The 18,836-nt window shown below is 54.6% G+C and overlaps 3 protein-coding genes across 5 annotated transcripts in view; all 3 read right to left on the bottom strand.

The window, feature by feature from the left end:
• The window catches only part of PFKFB4 (6-phosphofructo-2-kinase/fructose-2,6-biphosphatase 4), a 75,258-nt gene extending 63,276 nt beyond the window's left edge, over window positions 1–11,982 (bottom strand). Inside the window, exons 1-3 of one of the 3 annotated variants that reach the window (XM_077129413.1) lie at window positions 11,852–11,982; window positions 1,587–1,727; window positions 1,353–1,449 (exon numbers count right to left, since the gene is read on the bottom strand). In XM_077129413.1, coding sequence (XP_076985528.1) covers window positions 1,353–1,449; window positions 1,587–1,727; window positions 11,852–11,915 — 302 coding nt within the window. In that variant the 5' untranslated portion in view covers window positions 11,916–11,982. Of the gene's footprint in view, window positions 1–1,352; window positions 1,450–1,586; window positions 1,728–8,014; window positions 8,186–11,851 lie in introns of those variants that run through there. The other 2 variants (XM_077129411.1, XM_077129412.1) reach the window with 2 other exon arrangements.
• Window positions 11,983–13,308: 1,326 nt separating this feature from the next.
• UCN2 (urocortin 2) lies at window positions 13,309–13,676 on the bottom strand. The gene has a single exon (XM_077130372.1). The coding sequence runs from the start codon at window positions 13,674–13,676 to the stop codon at window positions 13,335–13,337; it is 342 nt and encodes a 113-aa protein (XP_076986487.1). The 3' UTR covers window positions 13,309–13,334.
• Window positions 13,677–14,750: 1,074 nt separating this feature from the next.
• Window positions 14,751–18,836, bottom strand: part of COL7A1 (collagen type VII alpha 1 chain) — a 31,382-nt gene continuing 27,296 nt past the window's right edge. Inside the window, exons 107-118 of the mRNA XM_077129410.1 lie at window positions 18,755–18,808; window positions 18,618–18,680; window positions 18,098–18,160; window positions 17,878–17,994; window positions 17,633–17,710; window positions 17,483–17,536; window positions 17,263–17,311; window positions 16,312–16,344; window positions 16,072–16,158; window positions 15,758–15,850; window positions 15,454–15,651; window positions 14,751–15,083 (exon numbers count right to left, since the gene is read on the bottom strand). Of these exons, the coding sequence (XP_076985525.1) occupies window positions 15,067–15,083; window positions 15,454–15,651; window positions 15,758–15,850; window positions 16,072–16,158; window positions 16,312–16,344; window positions 17,263–17,311; window positions 17,483–17,536; window positions 17,633–17,710; window positions 17,878–17,994; window positions 18,098–18,160; window positions 18,618–18,680; window positions 18,755–18,808 (906 nt within the window). The 3' untranslated portion in view covers window positions 14,751–15,066. The remainder of the gene's footprint in view (window positions 15,084–15,453; window positions 15,652–15,757; window positions 15,851–16,071; window positions 16,159–16,311; window positions 16,345–17,262; window positions 17,312–17,482; window positions 17,537–17,632; window positions 17,711–17,877; window positions 17,995–18,097; window positions 18,161–18,617; window positions 18,681–18,754; window positions 18,809–18,836) is intronic.

The raw sequence follows: 18,836 nt of genomic DNA, 5'->3' as shown, positions 1-18,836 counted from the left end.
AAAACGAGCTAGTCTAGTAGTGCCTATAACATGGGGTTGTTTAAAAATTTGCGTTTAATATATCCTTTGGCCTACTAATTGGGTAATAATGGAATGATGTACAAAACAGTTTGAATGGCAGATGGGCATGGATTCAAGTCTCAGTTCTGTGAAGTAACTTGCTGTACCCTGTGCAAGCCACCTAGCCTCTCTAAGCCTTAATTTCTTCATCTGTAAGATGGAGGCGGGGGAAGGGTAGCAATGGATCTCATACAGCCAGCACACAGTAAGAATTCAAATACCCTTTCTCTGTTGTCTGTCTCAATACCACCAGAGGGTCCAGCCTCAAGTTTAATTCACAGTTCAGCTACAGAAGCCTGAACGTCAATCTCCTCTACTTGGTGCAGCAGTCAGAGCCAGTCTCAATGACCCCAAAGCAAAAACAATCTAAGGATCCAAGCCCCCTAATGTGGCACTCCTGCCCCCTAGTGGCCAGAGAGGGAACAAGCCACCTAGTGCCCAGGAGGGATGGGCCCAGAGCAAACCTCTGGTACCCTGGGCTGGCAAAGGTCTACTTGATCCCCCATCCAACATCTGCCACGAAGGTGTTATCTTCTCTGCTCCTCAGATCATTAGCTGTTACTCAGTTTCTCTGGTGAAAGCTTCCAGTAAAGTGTGAATGGGGGTTTATCACACACAAATTTCCATCTCTGCTGAACAACATCACAAGTGTGAACTGTACACCAGCATCACAAAGGCCACTCCAAAGCAAAGCCAAGGCCTACACCACACACACTGAGAGCAAGCACACTCCAAACACACAAAAGGGCCTTATCCTGAGGCCCAGGACGAAAAGTCCCAAGATTCAGGCCTAATATTCCTGGCAACATGAGAGGGTGCCAGATGGTGACTCTACTTCCACCCTGCTCATCTCAGAGGCTGTATACCCTGCAGCCATTCAGGCTCCCCTCCCCACTAGTGGCCACACTAGTTCTGGGGCAACTGAGTATGGCCTCCATGCAGCCAGTCCCTGATCTGTGCCAGCTAAGTTAGACTCTTGCCCAAGCCTTTCTCATCTCCCTTCAGTTCTGTGCTCAGTTCCCAGAGGATGTTGTTACCAACGGCTCATTAACCCCAGGGCAGGGCCAGCCACCAGCAGACTCACACACCCTATCTCCTCATTCTCAACCCTCATCGCATCTTGATAGGTCACACAGCCCAGGAGCAACAGGGTCCAGGAGCAACTCGGTTATTAACGAGCAACTTGGCTCCAGGGACTTCAAGGACCTTGATAAATGGGAAGCAATTTGTTAGCCCTCTTGACAGTCACCCCCACCTCCCATGCACACACATAAAGACACAAACACACTTACTTCCTGATTTTTAGGCCTTCTTCATTGTCTGGAAGGAAAAACTTAAAAGATTTATATGTCTTGACCATGTCCCGGCGATACTGACCAACATTGAATTCTAGGGGAAAAGAGAAATTCAGCTTTTCACAGCAATAGCAACCCTTGCCAGCTCCTGACTCCCACCCACCTCCCCCAGGCCCAGACCCTCCCCACACTGTAGCTTTCTCTCTTTTCCTCCCCATAAAGCCCCATTGCCTTGAGCAGCCAGGCCAGCCTCACCCCGCGTGGGCACACCGATCCAGTTCAGGTAGCGGGTCAGCTTCTTGGAGATGTAGGTCTTGCCCCTGGCAGGCAGGCCCACCATGACAATGAGTGTGGGGCAGTTGGTCATGCAAACTGAAAGACAGAGAGGCACAGGGGTCAGACCAGGAGGAACCCTCCCAGGGGCCTCTTCCTCTCAGCCTCGGGCACAAATCTGGGCATACAAGTGCCTTCCTGCTCTCCTTACATGAGACAGTTTCCTGAGGGTCCCCAGACCCTGAGCTCAAGCCACTTTCCCAGGCCTGTTTGGGCTTTGACAGATGCAATGGGGTGTCCCCAGCCCTTCTCATCTGCTGTGCACTACCAGAAAAGAAGCTCAACCTGCTATACACTGCTAAGGAGTTCCCTGCCACAAACAGGACAGAGCTAAAACCTAGCAGAGTGTTCAGTGCTCTGCCTTGACCCAGATATACCCTCATCTTACAACCCGACTCTCACCCTGCTTCATTAATCATTCAGTATTTCCAGTACATACAGTCCCACTGCTTCTCTCCCAGTGGTGAATTTCCCTTCAACAAGTCCAGTTCAAAAGCTGCTTCTTCCATGAGTCCCTTTTCCGAAGCACCTTCATGCCTCTCTGTGTACCCTAAGTCCTCGGCATCTCACTTATGTGTCTCATCACCCTGGAACTGGTCACGTGGAGTAAAAGCAGCCCTGCAGCGTTTGAACAGTGTCTGAGCCATTCGGCTCTGTTCCTGGACCAGGCACAGAATCAGTGCTCAGGAATTAAGGGCTAGAGGGGTGACGGGGCATCTAGCGTGAGGGCCAGGGCAGAGCCGCAGAGGACTGAGACGGAGACCCAGGTCGACACCCCACAAGGATGGTTTCTTTGGCAGCCTACCCCCACCATCTCACATGCCACCAGATCAGGGTGCCAGCCAGAGAAGGTGCCAAAGCTGGAGGTAGGGATGGGGTCTAAAGACAGTACCTGTATTCCCACACAGACACTAAGCAGCAGAACTGTAGCCTCATGTGACGAGCTCAGATTTCAGGGCAGTCTCAGGGTACTTCCCTTTCATCAATCCCTGAATCATAGCACACAGAAGGATGGATAGATGCAGGGACCTGTCACTATACTGCCCCCCACCCGGCCCTTTAAGTGCCATCAGCTGGTAGATCTCCTTAGGATAGCCTGCTGGGCTTCTTCCATGAGTCCTTTTTCTGTGGCACCTTCATGCTTCTCTGTGTACCCTTCAAGTTGTCTTCCTTACTGGAAGCAGAGGCCCCAGGGCAGCCTTGTGTGGGGACTGCTGGGGAAGTCATACAGCTCAGTGGCCATCTCCCAGCTCTCAACAAATCCACCTCCTCTTCTATTGCTTGATAAAGTTTCAAACTGTTTTCATTTCACAATTCCAGAGAGATGTTAGGTCTACTGAGAAGGCTGGACCAGATCTTAAACTGGAAACCAGGAATAAGCAGTCCCAGATGCTTATAAAGACAGGAATTCTCAGTGGCAGGAGCCACTCCCCCTGAGAGTACAAATACTCAATACTCATATGCACAGATATTTCTCACTTCTCCAATGCAATGTGGGCCATGTGGAGCTGCCATGCATGGACCCTGATGGGAGCAGTCTCCTCCCCAGGAGACTGGTCACAATGGGATCTTTTCCCCTGCTTTTTTTGGACATTTGCTAAAAGTGGTCATTTGCTGAAAGTTTCTCCTGTGCCTGAGCCTGTTTTTATAACACACTGTGTAGCAACTCACTCCACAGGGATCAGGAGGTAGACAGGCCTGAGTTCTGATCTTGACTCTAATACTTATTTGGCAACTCCAGGCCTTAATTCCTGTAAAATGGGATGATAATCCCTCAGTGAGTTTCACACTATCTCCATGTAAAATCCTGAGTACCTCAGGGAGTCTATGTCCCTTGTCCCACCCTGGCAGCATGTCTAAGGATGCAGCTGTACCTCAGCATCAAACATCCTAGGGACGTGGAGGCACCTGTCCCCAAGCAGGCCCTGTGGAGAAGCAAAGGGCCCTGTTTGCCAGTGGGGGATGCCTCATCCCAACGCATGGCCTTTTGGGCAAATGCAACCCAAACCACAGGCCCCAGGGGAAGGGAGGGAAGGAATCCTGAACACAGAACACAGGTCAACAGTGAACAAGAATAAAGAGACTTGCAGAAAAACCTCAACACTAGCTAAGGTGAGAGAAAAATAAATTAGGCAAGGCCCTGTGCTCCATATGACTGGCAGACAGCTGGGGTCTGAGCTGCTGGCACAGTTCTAGCTGGCTGGCCAGGGCTCTCAAGCAAACTAACTGCAGTGCATCAGTCACTAACCAGGGGGAAGAACTTGCACCAGCCCTGCTCCTTGTGATAAGGCCCCTTCCCATGACTCTCCAGGGGCAGCACTGGAGTTCTGCACTCACCGTCACATCTTCTATCTTCCCAGAGATGCCCCTGGGCCCCTTGCACAGTATTTGGTGACAGCATCGCCCCTCCCCCTGCACCACAACACACACACACACACACACAGCTCAAGGTGGGCAGGGCAGCAAATAAGGTCTGGGAGTTTAAAAAGAGCAATAAATTACTCATCACCTCTGCTCCTTGAGATAAGCATCCAAGGAAATAACCAAAAAGAAAAACCAAAGTACAAGTGAATTCACAACAGCTAGTCTTACAACTATACAGTACGCCCAGGAATGGAGAAAGTACAAACTGAGGTACACAAAGAGGGAACACATTAAAACCTCTGAAACAGAGGGCACACGGGCCAAGGGGTTGTAGTATGCAGCCAGATTTTGAGCCTGCATGGGCCTCTATACTAAGCACACAGGAGAGCAGAACACACCCTTTATAACTCAGAGCATGTGCGAAAGGAAATCTGGACTCATGTCAACACAGCCTCCCTCCTCATTCCCCTTCCATAAATTTGCTCAAGATCACAGAGTTCTAGGAGCCAAGAGGCCTGGGCCACACATGGCATCATGGAAGGGGTAACCACGAGTCCCTGGAGTGGGTTCCAAGGCCAATTTCCAAACCACACCTGCTCCCACCTCCTTCCAGCCAGGCAGGGATAGGAAGAGTTCTTTAAAATTAAGCAACTCAGCATCATGGCCCCCCTCAGGGGTGACTGAAGGAGGTCATCTCTCTTGTTCTTCCATGCACTCACCAATTATGTCCTTACCCAGGAAGAATCTTGCCACCATTTGGCTGAGAAGAACCATTAGACAAATGCTGTCATGCTTCCTAGTTCTCCTCTTCATCTCCTGCCCCATCCAAACCCAGAGCTCCCACAGTTCAAGCTGAGGGGCCAATGATAGCCCTCATGTGTTTGGCTCTGAACTTTATGAAGCGGGGGAAGAACTGCTCGTGGAGAGTGGGAGTGGAGAAGGCACAGGACATTCCTCTGTCAAAAGACCCAGATGTCCTGACTTGCTGAGACTAAACCCTAGAGCTAGCTCACATACCCACCTCAGAGCCCAAACCAGACCAGCCATGGCTCTGCTTCTACCCACCCCACCACGGTCCTCACCTGTCCTTGTGATCCTCAAACCCGGGCACAGGCCCACAATACACAGAGTACACCTCGGAACAAATGTAGGGTCTGGAAGGCAAAGGCAATGCACAGACAAGTCCACATTCTTTCACTGCTCAATCAACTCCCTGCTGTAAACTCCAGGGGCCTTGCCTGAGGCCCACACCTCCAGACAAACTGCAGGTCTCATCTTTGGCCTCTTAGGTACTACCTCCTCTTCCAGGAAGCCTTAGGGCCTATACTTTCCCCATCACAGCTTTCACTGCAGTCTCCTGGTTACTGTCATCAATCCATCTCCCCAACTGGACCTGGTGCTCTGTGCTGCCCAAAGTAGAGGCAAAAATCGCCATCCCAACCAAAAGCCACCTGAGCAAGTCTGCACAGGCAGGTAACACTCCTAAAACCTGCAGTCAAAAGCAACCTTCCACACAGTTAGAAAGAAACTACTCATGAAGATGACAGGTTATATGAGAGATGATCTGGGAAATGGAAGAAGTAAATCTTTGATGGGATGTTCTAAAGCCAAAAACGCATTTTAAACCCCAATTTAGATGTCTCACATTTGAGAGCTGAGAGAGCCAAGGACCTTCAAAAGCAGGGCGGAAGGCATAGTCACCAGGAGCCACCATTTACAACACTGCTCATAGCCCCAGGTGGGCAGCCTCTGCTCTGAGTTGGCTGTCCCACCCATCTCCCCAGCCAGAAGCTCAGTTAGGGAGTTATATCACTCATGAATAGAACAGGAGAAATTAGTTACTCCTTATCAAATGCAAGTTAGGAGATCATTTTCTAGAACATGGAGTTTGACTGGGAGAAATATCATAAACAGGGTCCAGGGTATTAAGGTATCTGGAAAAAAGAAAAAAAAAAAAAAAAAAAAGACATCTGGGAACCCAGGATGGTCAAACAAGCTCTGCAGCAGAAGAGGATATTGGACCCAGAGATAAGGTGGAATGTGGCCAAGAGAGCAGAGTAGGCTGAGCAGGAATGGAGTAGGAGTCCAGCTTCCTGATTCCCAGGCCAGTGCTCCTCTGAGCCCCCTGGTCCCACAAGCCCCAATTCTCTTGCCCTCATCAAAGAGCCCCAGAATATGTTGACCCATGTGGGCCTGGACAGGACAGAGGCGTTGAGGCACTATGGCCAGACCTGGAATCTGATCACCTGTGCTGGACCAGCCCATAGCCCCACCCACTCCAACACCCTCAAGCTCTGCTGGCACAGGCCCTCCTGCTCAGACCAGAGCCACGTTTTATCCTATACTTGGAATCTGGAGAAACACAGGTCCTGCCCCAGGCTTTGTGGCCCTAGGAGCTGTGAGACCTGGGCAGGTCCACTTTCCTTCCCAGTCAGAGTTGATGCTTCAGACCTAACTAAGGTCATGGGGAGCAAAGAGAGGGTGGTGATGACAGAACTACCTGCTACTGCTCATTGAACACCTACTTGTTTGAGGCTCACAGCAGCTTCACAGAACAGAGGTAATGACTATTCCCATGATACAGATGGGGAACCTGCGGCTTAGAGGGTCACTTCCTTACGGAGGTCATGCAGGTGATCAAGAACACAGCTCAAGTGTTCCTGCCTCCAAAATTTGGGTTCTCATTTCTTTCCCTTTACGTAATAATAGTTACCACCTAATTAAGATCCCACTGCCCTAACACAGACTGATGAGCAACACAAGAGAGAGGTGCCTTGACCTCCACATCAGAAAAGTCTTGAAAGAGGGCTGGGCAGGGCAATCCCATAGCCCCTCAGAACTCAGAGTGTGGACAGTGGACAGCCATGACCCCAGGGCCAAGAGCAGATCACAACTTCAGCTCCTCACCAGGACCCACAGCATGGTTAGAGACATACAATGCTCCTCCTCCAGAGCTCACACCATGGTCAGAGTCACCGCTATCAGCCGGGCCTTGAAGTCTGTCAAGCACCTCTCCCCTCCCTTATCATGGTCAAGCAGAGGAGTACAGGGAGAACCTAACACATCACATAATCTCCTCATCTTCATTTCCATATCTGTGCCATGGGTTGACTAGATGTTCTCAGAGGTCCTTGCCAACTTGCAAATTCATAACAATGTCTCAGTTACGCGTGAAACAAATCTTTCTCTTTCCTGGTAAAAAGGAAGAAGGGTTACCTAAGGACAGAAAGTCGAAAAGGGGAATTAAACATGAAGACACCAGGAGCGCTAAGCCCCTTAACAATTCCATGAGTTTTCACATTGTCTCCTGGATGTTTCACTCCCCAGTTTTACATTCACACACAAACCCACATGGACACAAAAACAGGCCCATATGGCACAATGTTTCCACTGTCCCTATTCTGAGCACATCGGAATGTCCCTGAAATGTCTCCTAAAACGCCTCCTAAAATTCAGTTTTAAGCTCAGGGGTGGGTGCAGAAGGCCAAGCAGCAGACTTCCTCCACCTGACTCGTCCACCTTAGAGCTTTTAAAAACGTCTGGGCTCAAGAGAGGCCAAGCAACTCGCCTAAGGCCACACAACTCAGACTCTGTTCACCACACAGTGGACACTCACTGGACGGGAGAGAGGGAAGGGCTGGGCATGTCCACAAAAGCTCGGAGTCGTCCTCTAGCCACAGACGGTGGGTATGAGACAGGGTGCAGGCTGGCCGGCGCAATCCCCTGGTGATGACAACCAGACCTACCCCCACCCCAGCAGAGCCAAGATGCCACCATACGCCTCTCCCTGCCCCTCTGCTGTGCCACACCTATCCCCGTCTCCCTACCCCTTGCGGCTGCTTCACCTGTCCCGGCTCCCCACCTGTCCTCGGTCTCCTCTTCACGCGAGACCCACGCCCAGGCCGCCCTACCCATCCACGCCCGTGCACTTCGCAGCTCCCTCCCCGCGAACCCCGCCTCACCCCCGCGCGGGCAGGCATGCAAAGCGGGCCGCCCATTGCTGTACGGCATCCAGATCTTCTTCAAGGGGTTCTGGGTCAACTCCCGCGGGGACGCCATCCTGGGGCCGGGCTGAGCCGCACTGCGCGGCTTTCGACCTAACAGCCCGGCCACCTCGGGCCACCCGAGGTCCCGCCCCTCAGACCCCGCCCCTCCTCGTGCCGCGACGACGCAAATCCAACTCCCCGTTGGCCCCGCCCCAGAATGAGCAGGCTCCACCCCAAATGAAGAGGGCCAGTCCTCTGACTACGCATGCCCAACTCTCCTACCCGCCCGTTTTAGGCCAGTAAGCCCCGCTCCCCAGGCCAGGCTGGAGAATGCGCATGCCCAACTCTCATTCCCCACTCGCCGCTCAAGGCCCGGATTGTCTAAGCCCTGCCTCGGAGGTATCCAGCGCAGTCGTCGGAGACTGCTCGCTTACTCCGGCCTCAGCCAAAGGCCCCGCTTTGGGCGCCCCAGTCCCACCACTGCAACACCCGAGGATCCAGTTGCCTGCTGTGGGTAACCTCAGGGGCTCCAGGAGAGTGGGGTTTGCGTGCCGTGTAGGCGGGACCTGTGTGACCTATAATGTCGTTTTGGTCAGGACCAGCCAGACGTCCCCTGAGTGCTCTAGTCACTGGCCTCCCCGCGGGTCTTGCGCCTGTATCCGCTAGACTGCGAGCCTAGGGAATCTCCCTCATCCACAGAGGCATTCTGCTCAAACTAAAGTACATAAAGCTCCTTTATCTCAAGAACAGGACGAATCTCAAAATGGATTGTATTTCCCTCTTTGCCTTGACTGCTGAGGAGCTCTGGTTAAACTTCCAGTACACCTGGAGCAAAGCTGTGGAACCCTGTAGTCGAGCTCTGGACACGCACTAAGCCTTGACAATATCTTACTTCTGCTTCCTGGATTTCGTTTCTACGAGTTAAAATTTTCATCTCAAACACACATTTTTTTGAAGGACCCTCAGTCTCTTTATATGGAAAATAGGGATGGCAGGTCATTAATCTTACAAGATTCTGTTACCAATGAAATGTGTCAATCTCTGAGAAATACGTTCTTAAAGCACATGAACGTAAACATTTTATTATATTATTTATCTCCCTTCTGCCTCTGAAAATTCAGTGGGGGCAGAGGACAAGGGAGGTGATCCTGAAATTCAGGAAGCTCTGGCTCATGCCCTGTGTTTGGCCTCCACCCCGTGGCTGCAGGCTCCTGCCCCCTCTCTGAATCCTCCCTAGCCAGCCTCTTGAAGCTTTGTACAATTTCTGCCCCAGCCCCCACCATACTGCTCAAAACCAAGCCACACAACCTTCTAGCCATGTCCTCCACCATATATGTGGCAGGGTCCCCGTGTCTGCAGTTCCATTCTGCCCTATGCCTGCAAAGCCAAGAACCACATGCTAGGAGCACAGAGAACAGGGCCCCAGACATCTGCTAGAGATGAAGCACTTCCTCCCTGTGCCCTCCAGGCCCTATCCCCACCTGAGGTCAGTCCTCCAGGTCACGACCCAGCCCACCATAGCCTGACACAGGTCCTTAAGACAGCTCTGACACAGATGTCTCACCCACATCACAGGAAATGAGGGTTCAGGAGGTCTATATGCTAGAAGTCCATATGAAACCCACTCTAGCTGCCAACCCAGGGAAATGCCCTGTCCCGTCAACCACTTCCTCTCTCCCGTCCTCCCTCTGAAAAATCCACCTACCTCACACCCACTCAACATCTCTGAGCACACCCGTGGGCAGTCCCTGCTGAGCAGCATGTTCCTTGTGACCACCCACCTGCTTTCCAACTTCCCCAAAGCAACTCATCTGTTCCTGACACAGCCATGCCTTCCTGCTTCCTGGCCACTGCCAAGGCCATCCTTGGGTCACCCTGGCCATGTGCTTATACTCTAACCGATCCCCATTCACTCATAATCAAGGCTACCTCCTCTGACTTCCACAGACTCCCAAGCACCAGCCCAGGCCTACCCATTTGCCCCTTTCCCAGCCCCCCCTGGAATGTTAGTCAAGGGCTGGGGTTGAGGGGTAGCCAGGACAGGGTAGGGGCATAGGGACATCCCGGGAAGGGCGTTCCCACACCCAGGCAGAATGAGCCTGACTTGTCAGGAAAAGCAGCCACACTGTACCTCCCACTCTTCCCCAAACAGTGTGACCCTGGGCTGAACCAGACACACCCTCCCAAGTCCCTGTATGCAGTTAAGAGGAAGGAAATTAATGGGTCAATGTCAGGAGGAGTCTGGGACTCCTCCCCAAGGCCAGGTCTGTATCTGCTCTGAGGATGTTCCCCATCTCCCATCCCATGGCTCCATTTCTTAGGTAGAAAACTGAGGGTCAGGAAGAGGAGAAGGGCCCAGGGTCATAGAGCCAGCATACAGTCATAATGGACTCAGCTCAATTCCTAGCCTTTCAAAATCTCACCTCCCACACTTGCACCATCACCGTACTTCTCACCTCATACCTGTGCTTTTGTCCTTTATTGTCATAGAAATACTCTCTTGACTTTCTGCTCCCTCAGCATCAAAAAATGCCTAGGGCAGGCCACTATGGCTCAGCAGGCAGAGTTCTCGCCTGCCATGCCAGAGAACCCGGGTTTGATTCCCAGTGACTGCCCATGTTAAAAAAAAAAAAAAAATCCCTAATAGAAACAACTGGCCCTTATGGGTTTTCTCTCCTCCAGAGTATCCCAAATTGAGTCAGCTACCCTGTCTTAAGATAGGTTAAGTGAACACACCTGACCCCCATGAACTGCCTGACCTGGCCCTCAAGGCTCCTGTGGTACCCACTGCACTAACCACCGGGCCTCCTCCCAGTGGCCAGAGTTTTCAGTCCTCAGTCCTCAAAATCCTCTCAGTTCCAGTATCTGCTGCTGGCCAGTTTCCATAGAACCTGGAAACCACCCTTTGTGGCATATAGACCCAGGCTGCGGTATATGCCAAGCATGCATGCATGCATACACGGACATACTTATATGGCCTTACATGCACACACACAGATGCACATGCAGAAGCACACGCACGTAAACAAGCCCTGCACCAAGACACATGCACAGCACCAGGCAAGCTACGGTAAGACCTCCTGTTCTCTGCTGCTTCCCTTTCCCTTCACTGGGAGGTTCCAGGAGTTCCAGCCTTCTCTGGCCATTTCCAGCCAAGGATCATCCCTGACTCTCCCTGACCAAGTTTATAAGGGGGTGTGAGGTTCCTACTTGGGGATACAGAGCCCTGGGACCAAGTTAGCCTTGGGAACCCTGGAGCTGTTCCTCCCAATTCTGACCTGGCACAGGGCACACAGGGACTCAAAGCAGCTCAGGACCAGCCAGGGCACACAGTAAGTACTCAGAGAGCCTCAAGACCAGCACAGAGCACAAAGTGGGTGCTCAGAGCAGTTCAGAATCAGCACAGGGCACACATTAGACACCCTTGAAAGGCTGGTTGGAGAGCTAAAGCCACATCATATCAAAAACTCCCCAAACTTCCCTCTGGACCTCCTTAAACTGGTGTGACCCCTGGAGGGATCTGGATGAACATGACCCCTTACAGGCTGGCAAAAGGCAGAGCAGGAGGACCTCAGGCAGCTCCAGCTGGCTGTCTCTCTCCCTGGGCTGGAGGCTATTTATAGTTCCCCCTTGGCCCAGCCCCCTTTCCCCTGTAAGGCAACAGTGTTCTTCCTTCTCCAGGTTACTGACAGACTGAAGTCTCCTCCGGACACCTTTATACCCAGAGAGACCCCCAGTCTCCTCCACCACAACCTCACTGCCCTCATGTTTCTTTCCAATCCCCCCACCCTCCCCACACCACCCCACACCTACCCTGCCCACTGTTCCCTGGTCCTGAGTCCATCGTGAAGCTGCCTCCTTCTGTGCCTCTGTCCATCCTGCAACTGAACTGGCCAGGGCCACCGCCCCCTTGTCTCGGGAGCCGGGGCAACCCCGCCTGCAGGACTCTGGGGACACAGCTTCAGCCTGCCCTGCAGCCCCGCCTCTCCCCGCCCCACCTTAGGCCCGCCCCCCACGGCTGCTGGGTCAGCCTCCTTACAATTATGGAGGTCACCGTCAGTGTCCCTGCTCAGCCATAGGCAGCCCCACTCCCACCAGTACCGCCTCTCCCTCCAGCCACAGTGCCCTCACTGCCCAGAGACCACCCTCACCTTTAGCTAGGGTTGTCTGTACTGGCCACAGTGCCTGCCCCAATCCCAGGCAACCTTGCCCACACTGCCTAGAAAGTGAGTCCGGTCCATTCTCCAGCCAGAGTTATCCAAAATGTCCAGCAATGGAGTTGGGGGTGTGAGATGAGGGAAAAGCCACTCCTTCCATTCTCAGGGACTAACTGAAATAGGGGGTATGCAACAGAGAGCAGTGAAGCCAGCTATGACTCAGCCCTCGTGTGTCACTGCCTGGGTGCACATGACTTTTAATTCTCTTCCATCTCATCCTTTGGTCACTTTACATTTACTGAGCACCTCCTGCTGCCAGAAGCTTCATGTACACTATGTCACCTGGTACTCTCCAGCTTTGATTGCAAAGGAGGAGACTGAGGCTCAGAAAGGTGAGCACCTGTTCTCAGGACAATCCAGTAAGACAGGGGTGGAGATGCCCATAGCCCTGGCAGCCTGAGCTCCTCCCCTGAGCCGTGTGTCCAAGTGTGGGTGTGCAGGGCTGTGCACAGACCTGTGTCTGGCTGTGTGTTGTTGTAGGTGCTTAGTGCAGGGTTGGGGGGCAAGCACCTGCTCCTCCCAGACCCCTTTTGCTTCACTCACAGGTACACACAACTGTCAGTCACAGAGACTGAGCCCCACATGCACACCCCAGCCAGAGGCTTCCCATATACACCATCCATGCCTGGCAATGTCCCCGACAGTCCCCATCCATCTGGGACCATCCACAGACATGTGACCCTCAGCCAGCACTTCCCTGTGTGATGACCCACGTGGTGGTGCCCAGACCTGCAGGGCAGGGCTGGGTATGACCACTTGGGATGGCACTCAGATGCAGTGTCTTTCTGTATTGGGGCTCCTGAAAGTGGCATGGTGGTGGCCACGTGATGATGTCCAGATGCTCTGTGGAATGCCCACACACGGTAAGATTCCACATGGCAGGGACCCAACATGACGACGTCCAGGCTGGGCAGACACACTGTGACTCCCGAGCACCCAGGTGTGGTGTGACACCAGGTGACATACAGCATTGTCCAATGCCCTGTGCCAGATGTACCGTCCAGCTCCTCTGCTGCCCTCCAGGTCTTCCCATCTAGGCATGGCCCCATCATTGGTTCTTATGACCCTCTCCCTCAGGCTCAGCGGCGGCCAACGCGGGCCAGGATGCGGGCGTTGGCAGCAGCTTGTTCCCGGGCAGCCCTGCTCCGGGCTTGCTCCAGCAAGATCTGCAGGAGGCCAATGGGGACATCCAACGAGAGGGTAATGCGTGGGCCAGGGCGGAGGCCAGGGCTGGGGGAGTCCCAGGCAGCTGAGCGGCCTGTGGTGGTGGTGGCTGGGGGTTTCTCCGAGGCCACTGGGCAGGGAGTGGCCTGTGGACAGTTCTGAGAGGGGAGCTGGAAAGCTGGGATAGGGGTCGCTGAGACCACCTGGTCTCTGCCCAACATCAGGACCATCAGCACCAGCAGAGCCCACCTGGTCATCGCGTAGTCAGGCTGCGAGGAGAAAACAGGCTCAGGCCAGGGGCTCAGCATGGCTGTGGCCATGGACAGAGACAGAGGGTATGAACAGAGACAGAGACAAAGATGGAGAGACCAAGAGAGAGACTGAAAGATAGAGATTAGAGAGGCCGGGTCAGGTACAAAAAGAGAGAGAAACAGAGACACAAAGAGAGCCAGGGCCAGAGTGAGACAGAGAAAATCTGACAGAGACAGACAGAGAGGGGCCAGAGAGACAGAAAGTGAGAAAGAGAATGACAGAGATGAAGGTAGTTAAAGAGACAGAAACACAAGAAACCAAGACAGAAGAGTGACAGAAAAGAAACAGAGGCAGAGAATGAGATGGAAACAGGACAGAGCAAAATGGAGGGAGAATGGAAGAAGCAGACAGACAGAAAGAAGCAAAAGCCACCCCAGAGACAGAAAGAATGATGGAAAGAAAAAGAAATTCAATGAGACAGAAGACACACAAAGAAACAAAAGGAGAGACTGAGGTTTTGAGCAAGACAGCTTGCAGCAGATCCAGTTTAAAGAAGGGAAGGAGAGGGAGACTTGAGGCTGAGAATCAGCCAGAAACCCTAGACCATTCCAGGACCAGTGATCTCGGTTCACTCAACCCCCAGGTCCACCCAACCCCCAAGACCCCGTCCATCCCAGTCCAGCACCAGTCCTACCCGTACCAGCCTCCTCTGGGGTAAGTTGGGGCCACTTTGTCGGCCTGTGGCTGAGGCCCAGTGGTGCTATCCTGTGATCTGATCCTCTACCCCATCTCAGGGTCCATTTATCTCCTTCAGCCCCCTAGGGTAGGGGCTGGGGCATGTTTCCTGGCACGAGGCAGCCCCCCACCTGTGACTCATCTCCTCCTGGGGGGCAGCTAGGACATATCCTCAGTCCCCATCTTATCTGTTCCTTTCTGGGGACTAGCCAGAGCCCGAGGGTCATGGGACAGTAAACAGGGATGGGCAGGGAGACTCTGTACCCACATAGGACAGTACTGACCCCCTGGGGAAACCTGCCCCCTGGGGTCCCCTCTATCCCCAAATCGTGACAACAGAGACCTTTGAAAACAGCAGCTTTAATGCCTCCCAGAATCAGCACCATGTCATCACAGGCTTAGGTCAAAGGGCAGGTCAGACACCAGTCATGTCCACTCATTGCCCACAGCCACCCCCCAGAGTGAGTCATCTGCCAGGGAGGCAGGAGCCACAATGGGGGTTTGTCAGCAGGGGGCAAGGCCAGACCCACAGGACTAGTCACTGAAATAACGGACATGCACATGCACGCTCACAGGCACACAGGCCTCTAGCACCAAGGGGAGGGACAGCGGGTCCTGCTAGGATCCCGACTCCTCCAGGGGACGCTGAATGTCAGCTCATCATCTCCGGGCAGCACCTGGTTGGGGGGGTGGGAGCAGCCTTCAGCCACGTGACCTTCTCCCCCACCCCGCACACAGGCCACAAAGAAACACATCAAGGGGGAAGGGTCTGAGGCCTCGTCAGGGAGGGGGCACTGACTCAGAGAAGGGATCTGTACTTAGGTTCTTAAAGGCAGGGAGTGGAAGGGGGCCAGAACTGGGGGCTCCACAGCTGGGATTCTGTATTCAATTTTCCAATCTGGAGGGCCATCCCAGGTCCCCCAGTTTGGGCAGGTACCAGGTCTCACCCAGGACTCTGACCCAAGGCCCTGACCCGGGGTTTCTAGGGGCTGATCTGGGCATGCTGAGGACCCCGTCCCCAGCTGGGGTTGGGGCGTAGGTCCACACCTGTTCCCTGACTCTGGACCAACTGAGGCGGACAGCGCTGCTCGCAGGCCTCTCGGGTCCCAAAACGGTTGGCGTTGCCCCCACAGCCGCCATAGATAAAGGGGCGACAGGCCCCCATGCCGCCTGCCACAGCCCGATGATACCAGCGCAGGGTGTAGGCAGTACAGGAGCCCTCATCCAGTGGCAGTGAGCAGGGGTCTGCAGCCAGTAGGGGAGAGAGGTCAGAAAGGGCGGTGGGAATCAGAGTGGGATCAGTGAGACGTCAACAGGGGTCATCTCTGGCTGCCCAACCCCTCATCCTCACCACTGCCATCCCAGGGAGCCTCGAGGTCCTCGTACTCCTCCACTGAATACTCTGAGTACTCAGAGAACTCATCATCTTCCGGGGGCACCCGGCCTGCACATTGGATGGGGCAAGTGGTGAGCAGGGCTTGTGTCTCTGCTGCCCGTGCCTGACCCTGGGTGGGTGGGTAGCACTCCCCATGTGTGTCCACAAAAGCGTCCCTGTACGTGCCCTCAGTGTGGACCCCATGTGTGTGACATGTACCCTGCATGCAGGAGCACCCATGCATGGGTCTGGGCCCCACCGCATATGCCCCCGGGTCCAGCTGTCCTCACCTTCGTCCTCTGCATGAGCGACCCGAAGTACGGGCACGGGGTGGAGCTGGGGGCCGGCCGTATCTGCAGCATAACTAGGGAGGGGTCCTAGAGCAAAGAGCAAGGGTCCAGGGACCTGCGGTCATCATGGGCCACTGCCCTGGCCATGCCCCTGCTAAGAGGACCCAGGATGTAGGCAGGGCAGGGCAGGGCCCATGGTGAGGGAAGGCCTAGGAACAGGGACTCCAGAAAACTACTCACGTGATCCAGATGCCATAAACTGGCCCTGGCAGGCTGGAGGGGGCAGAAGGGGTAGAACAAGGACAGAGGAGAGAGATGGAAGGAGGCAAAGGCACACACATGGGGGTAGCAAGGTACAGAGAGAGGTGGCAGAGAGACCGACAGAGAGAAGGAGAGAGAGGGAGAGAGAAGTCGGGAGGCAGAGCGATGGAGAAGGGGAAAGAGAGACCCAGAGAGGGAGAATGAGAGCGAAGTCAGGAACAGGCCGACCAAGGACAAGAGACAAGGAGAGGCAGTCAATCAGAAAAAGGCAGACACAGAGAAGGGGAGGGAGAGAGTGCAAGGGCCAGAGTCAGAGGGAATGACAGGAGAAGCAACAGAGAGAGATGGGAAGAGTCAGAGCATCACTCTCTGAGACCCCTCAGGGCCAGCACAAGCCCAAGAGGGGCCAGCTCTGCTCCCACCCCCAGCCCCTGCACTCATGCCCACACGGAGCATCCAGGAATACGGTGGCCCCACCAGCCCATGCATCCACCTCTGTGTCTGTTCATCAAGTGTGTCCATCTGTCAGGACATGTCTTCCTATATGTCCATGGTACTACCTGTGTGTCCATCTGTCATCTCTCTATCCACACAGGTGCCATGTGTATGTCTGTCCAATGGGCCCATCTCTTGAGTGACATCCATTACTGCAGGCACCAGCCAATGTCCTATGTGTCTGTCCACATCTGCATGTTTGTCTCTGTTTGGGGAATGTCCTGTCACCATGTCTGTCTTTTAGCACGTGTGTCCATCCATCTGTGTGTGTGTCTGACTAGGATGGTTCTGCCGTTTAGCCCATGTCTCCATTCATCTCTGCCCGTCTCCTTGCCTGCTTGCTGCCCGTAAGTCCTGGGGAGCCTCCCTGGCCCTGTCTGGGGTGCTGGGCTGGGGTAGATGGAGCCAGGAGACCCTGGGTTGGGCCCCACTCACCACAATGCTGACTCATCTCCTGACGCACAAAGCCCCGAATGGCATCCTCCTGGGAGCACAAGACCACAAGCAACATGAAGAACCCAGAGACCATGGAAAGCACATGGGGCGTGTGATGCAGGGATCATGGAGGGACAGCAGAACAGCAAAGGCCCAGGACCCAGGGGGTCAGCGTGTTGGGGTGGGCAGCAGGCCCGGAGCCCACCCAGGGCACACTCACTGTCAGTGCAGCTTCTCCCTTCTCGCCACGGGGGCCAGATGGCCCAGGCCGACCCTATGTGCAATGGATGGGACCAGGCTGGGTCCTCTGATCTCAGGAACACCAGAGGTCGCCCAATCCCTGACCCCAAGCCCATGAACCCCCACTCACCTGCTCCCCTCTCTCGCCGGGGGTGCCTGGGGCCCCAGGGGCTCCCACCACACTCTCTCCAGGGGGGCCTCGCTCACCCTGTCAGACACAAGGACCAAGCAAGCAGGGTCAGAGGCAGTGGAGGGCAGAAGTCAGGAAAGTTGGGGATCATGGGTTCAGAGGCTGGGGCAAGGAGATTAGGGGATGGGTTGCTGGGTCAGAGATTAGTGAGGCTGGAAGTCAGGGGTCAGAGGCACGGCCTTCACCTTCTGGCCCTGAAGTCCTTCAGGGCCTTTGGGACCAGTGCTGCCAGGTGGCCCAGGGGGACCACTAGAGCCATCATTGCCCCTGGGGCCTGGGAAGCCCCCAGTTCCTGGCGGCCCCTGGAGAAAGAAGTCAAGGTCAGTGAAAAGAGCCTCCCAGAGATGGACCCACTTGCAGAGAGCACACTCCCCTCAATTCACCATGGCCTTGCCCTCAACTCACCCTCTCCCCTTTCTCGCCCTGGTCACCCTTGGTTCCTGGTTGTCCATCAAAGCCTCGGTCACCCTAGGGACAGAAGAAGTGTGAAGAACCCCTGCCTCAACTTCTGCTGCTCAATCCCCATGATGCCCAATGCCCATAACTTTCCAAGACCCTCTACCTGTGACCCCACCAGTCCAGGACCCCCAAGATTTCTACCCATTGAAGCACCCACGGCCCTGACCCCACCTATTTCCCTTATTCTGACATTCCCACTTCCCACGCCCACCCGCTGGGACCCCCTGCCCTGATGTACATGACTCCAACACCCCATATTCCATCTCTGAACCTCAAGAACCCAGCACCCCTGCCCCTGTGGCTCCAACCCACCCCGAAACCACAAGACCAACCCCACTCCATCCCCCACTCCCCCAATCCCCCACGACCCTCTTTCACCCCAAACCCGCATGACTCCACCCCACCATGACCTCCCTTGCCCCCCCCCCCGGTGCCCCGTCATGTGCACTGCCCAGAGACTCTATACCTTGGGACCGATCAGGCCCTCCTTCCCTGGGGCTCCCGACTGGCCCGGCACACCTGGCTCTCCCTAGGGAAGAGGACACATGAGTCAGGCCCAGGTCCACCTGCTCCCTCCCCATTCCGGCTGCGCCCCACACTCACCAACTCTCCTTTACGCCCTGCCAGCCCGGGCCGGCCAGGAGTACCAGCTTCTCCCTGCAGGCCCCAGATAGAGGAGTCAACC

This window comes from Tamandua tetradactyla, chromosome 15 (assembly GCF_023851605.1).
Source record: "Tamandua tetradactyla isolate mTamTet1 chromosome 15, mTamTet1.pri, whole genome shotgun sequence".
NCBI lineage: Eukaryota > Metazoa > Chordata > Mammalia > Pilosa > Myrmecophagidae > Tamandua > Tamandua tetradactyla.
This window is presented reverse-complemented; position numbering and strand designations above follow the sequence as displayed.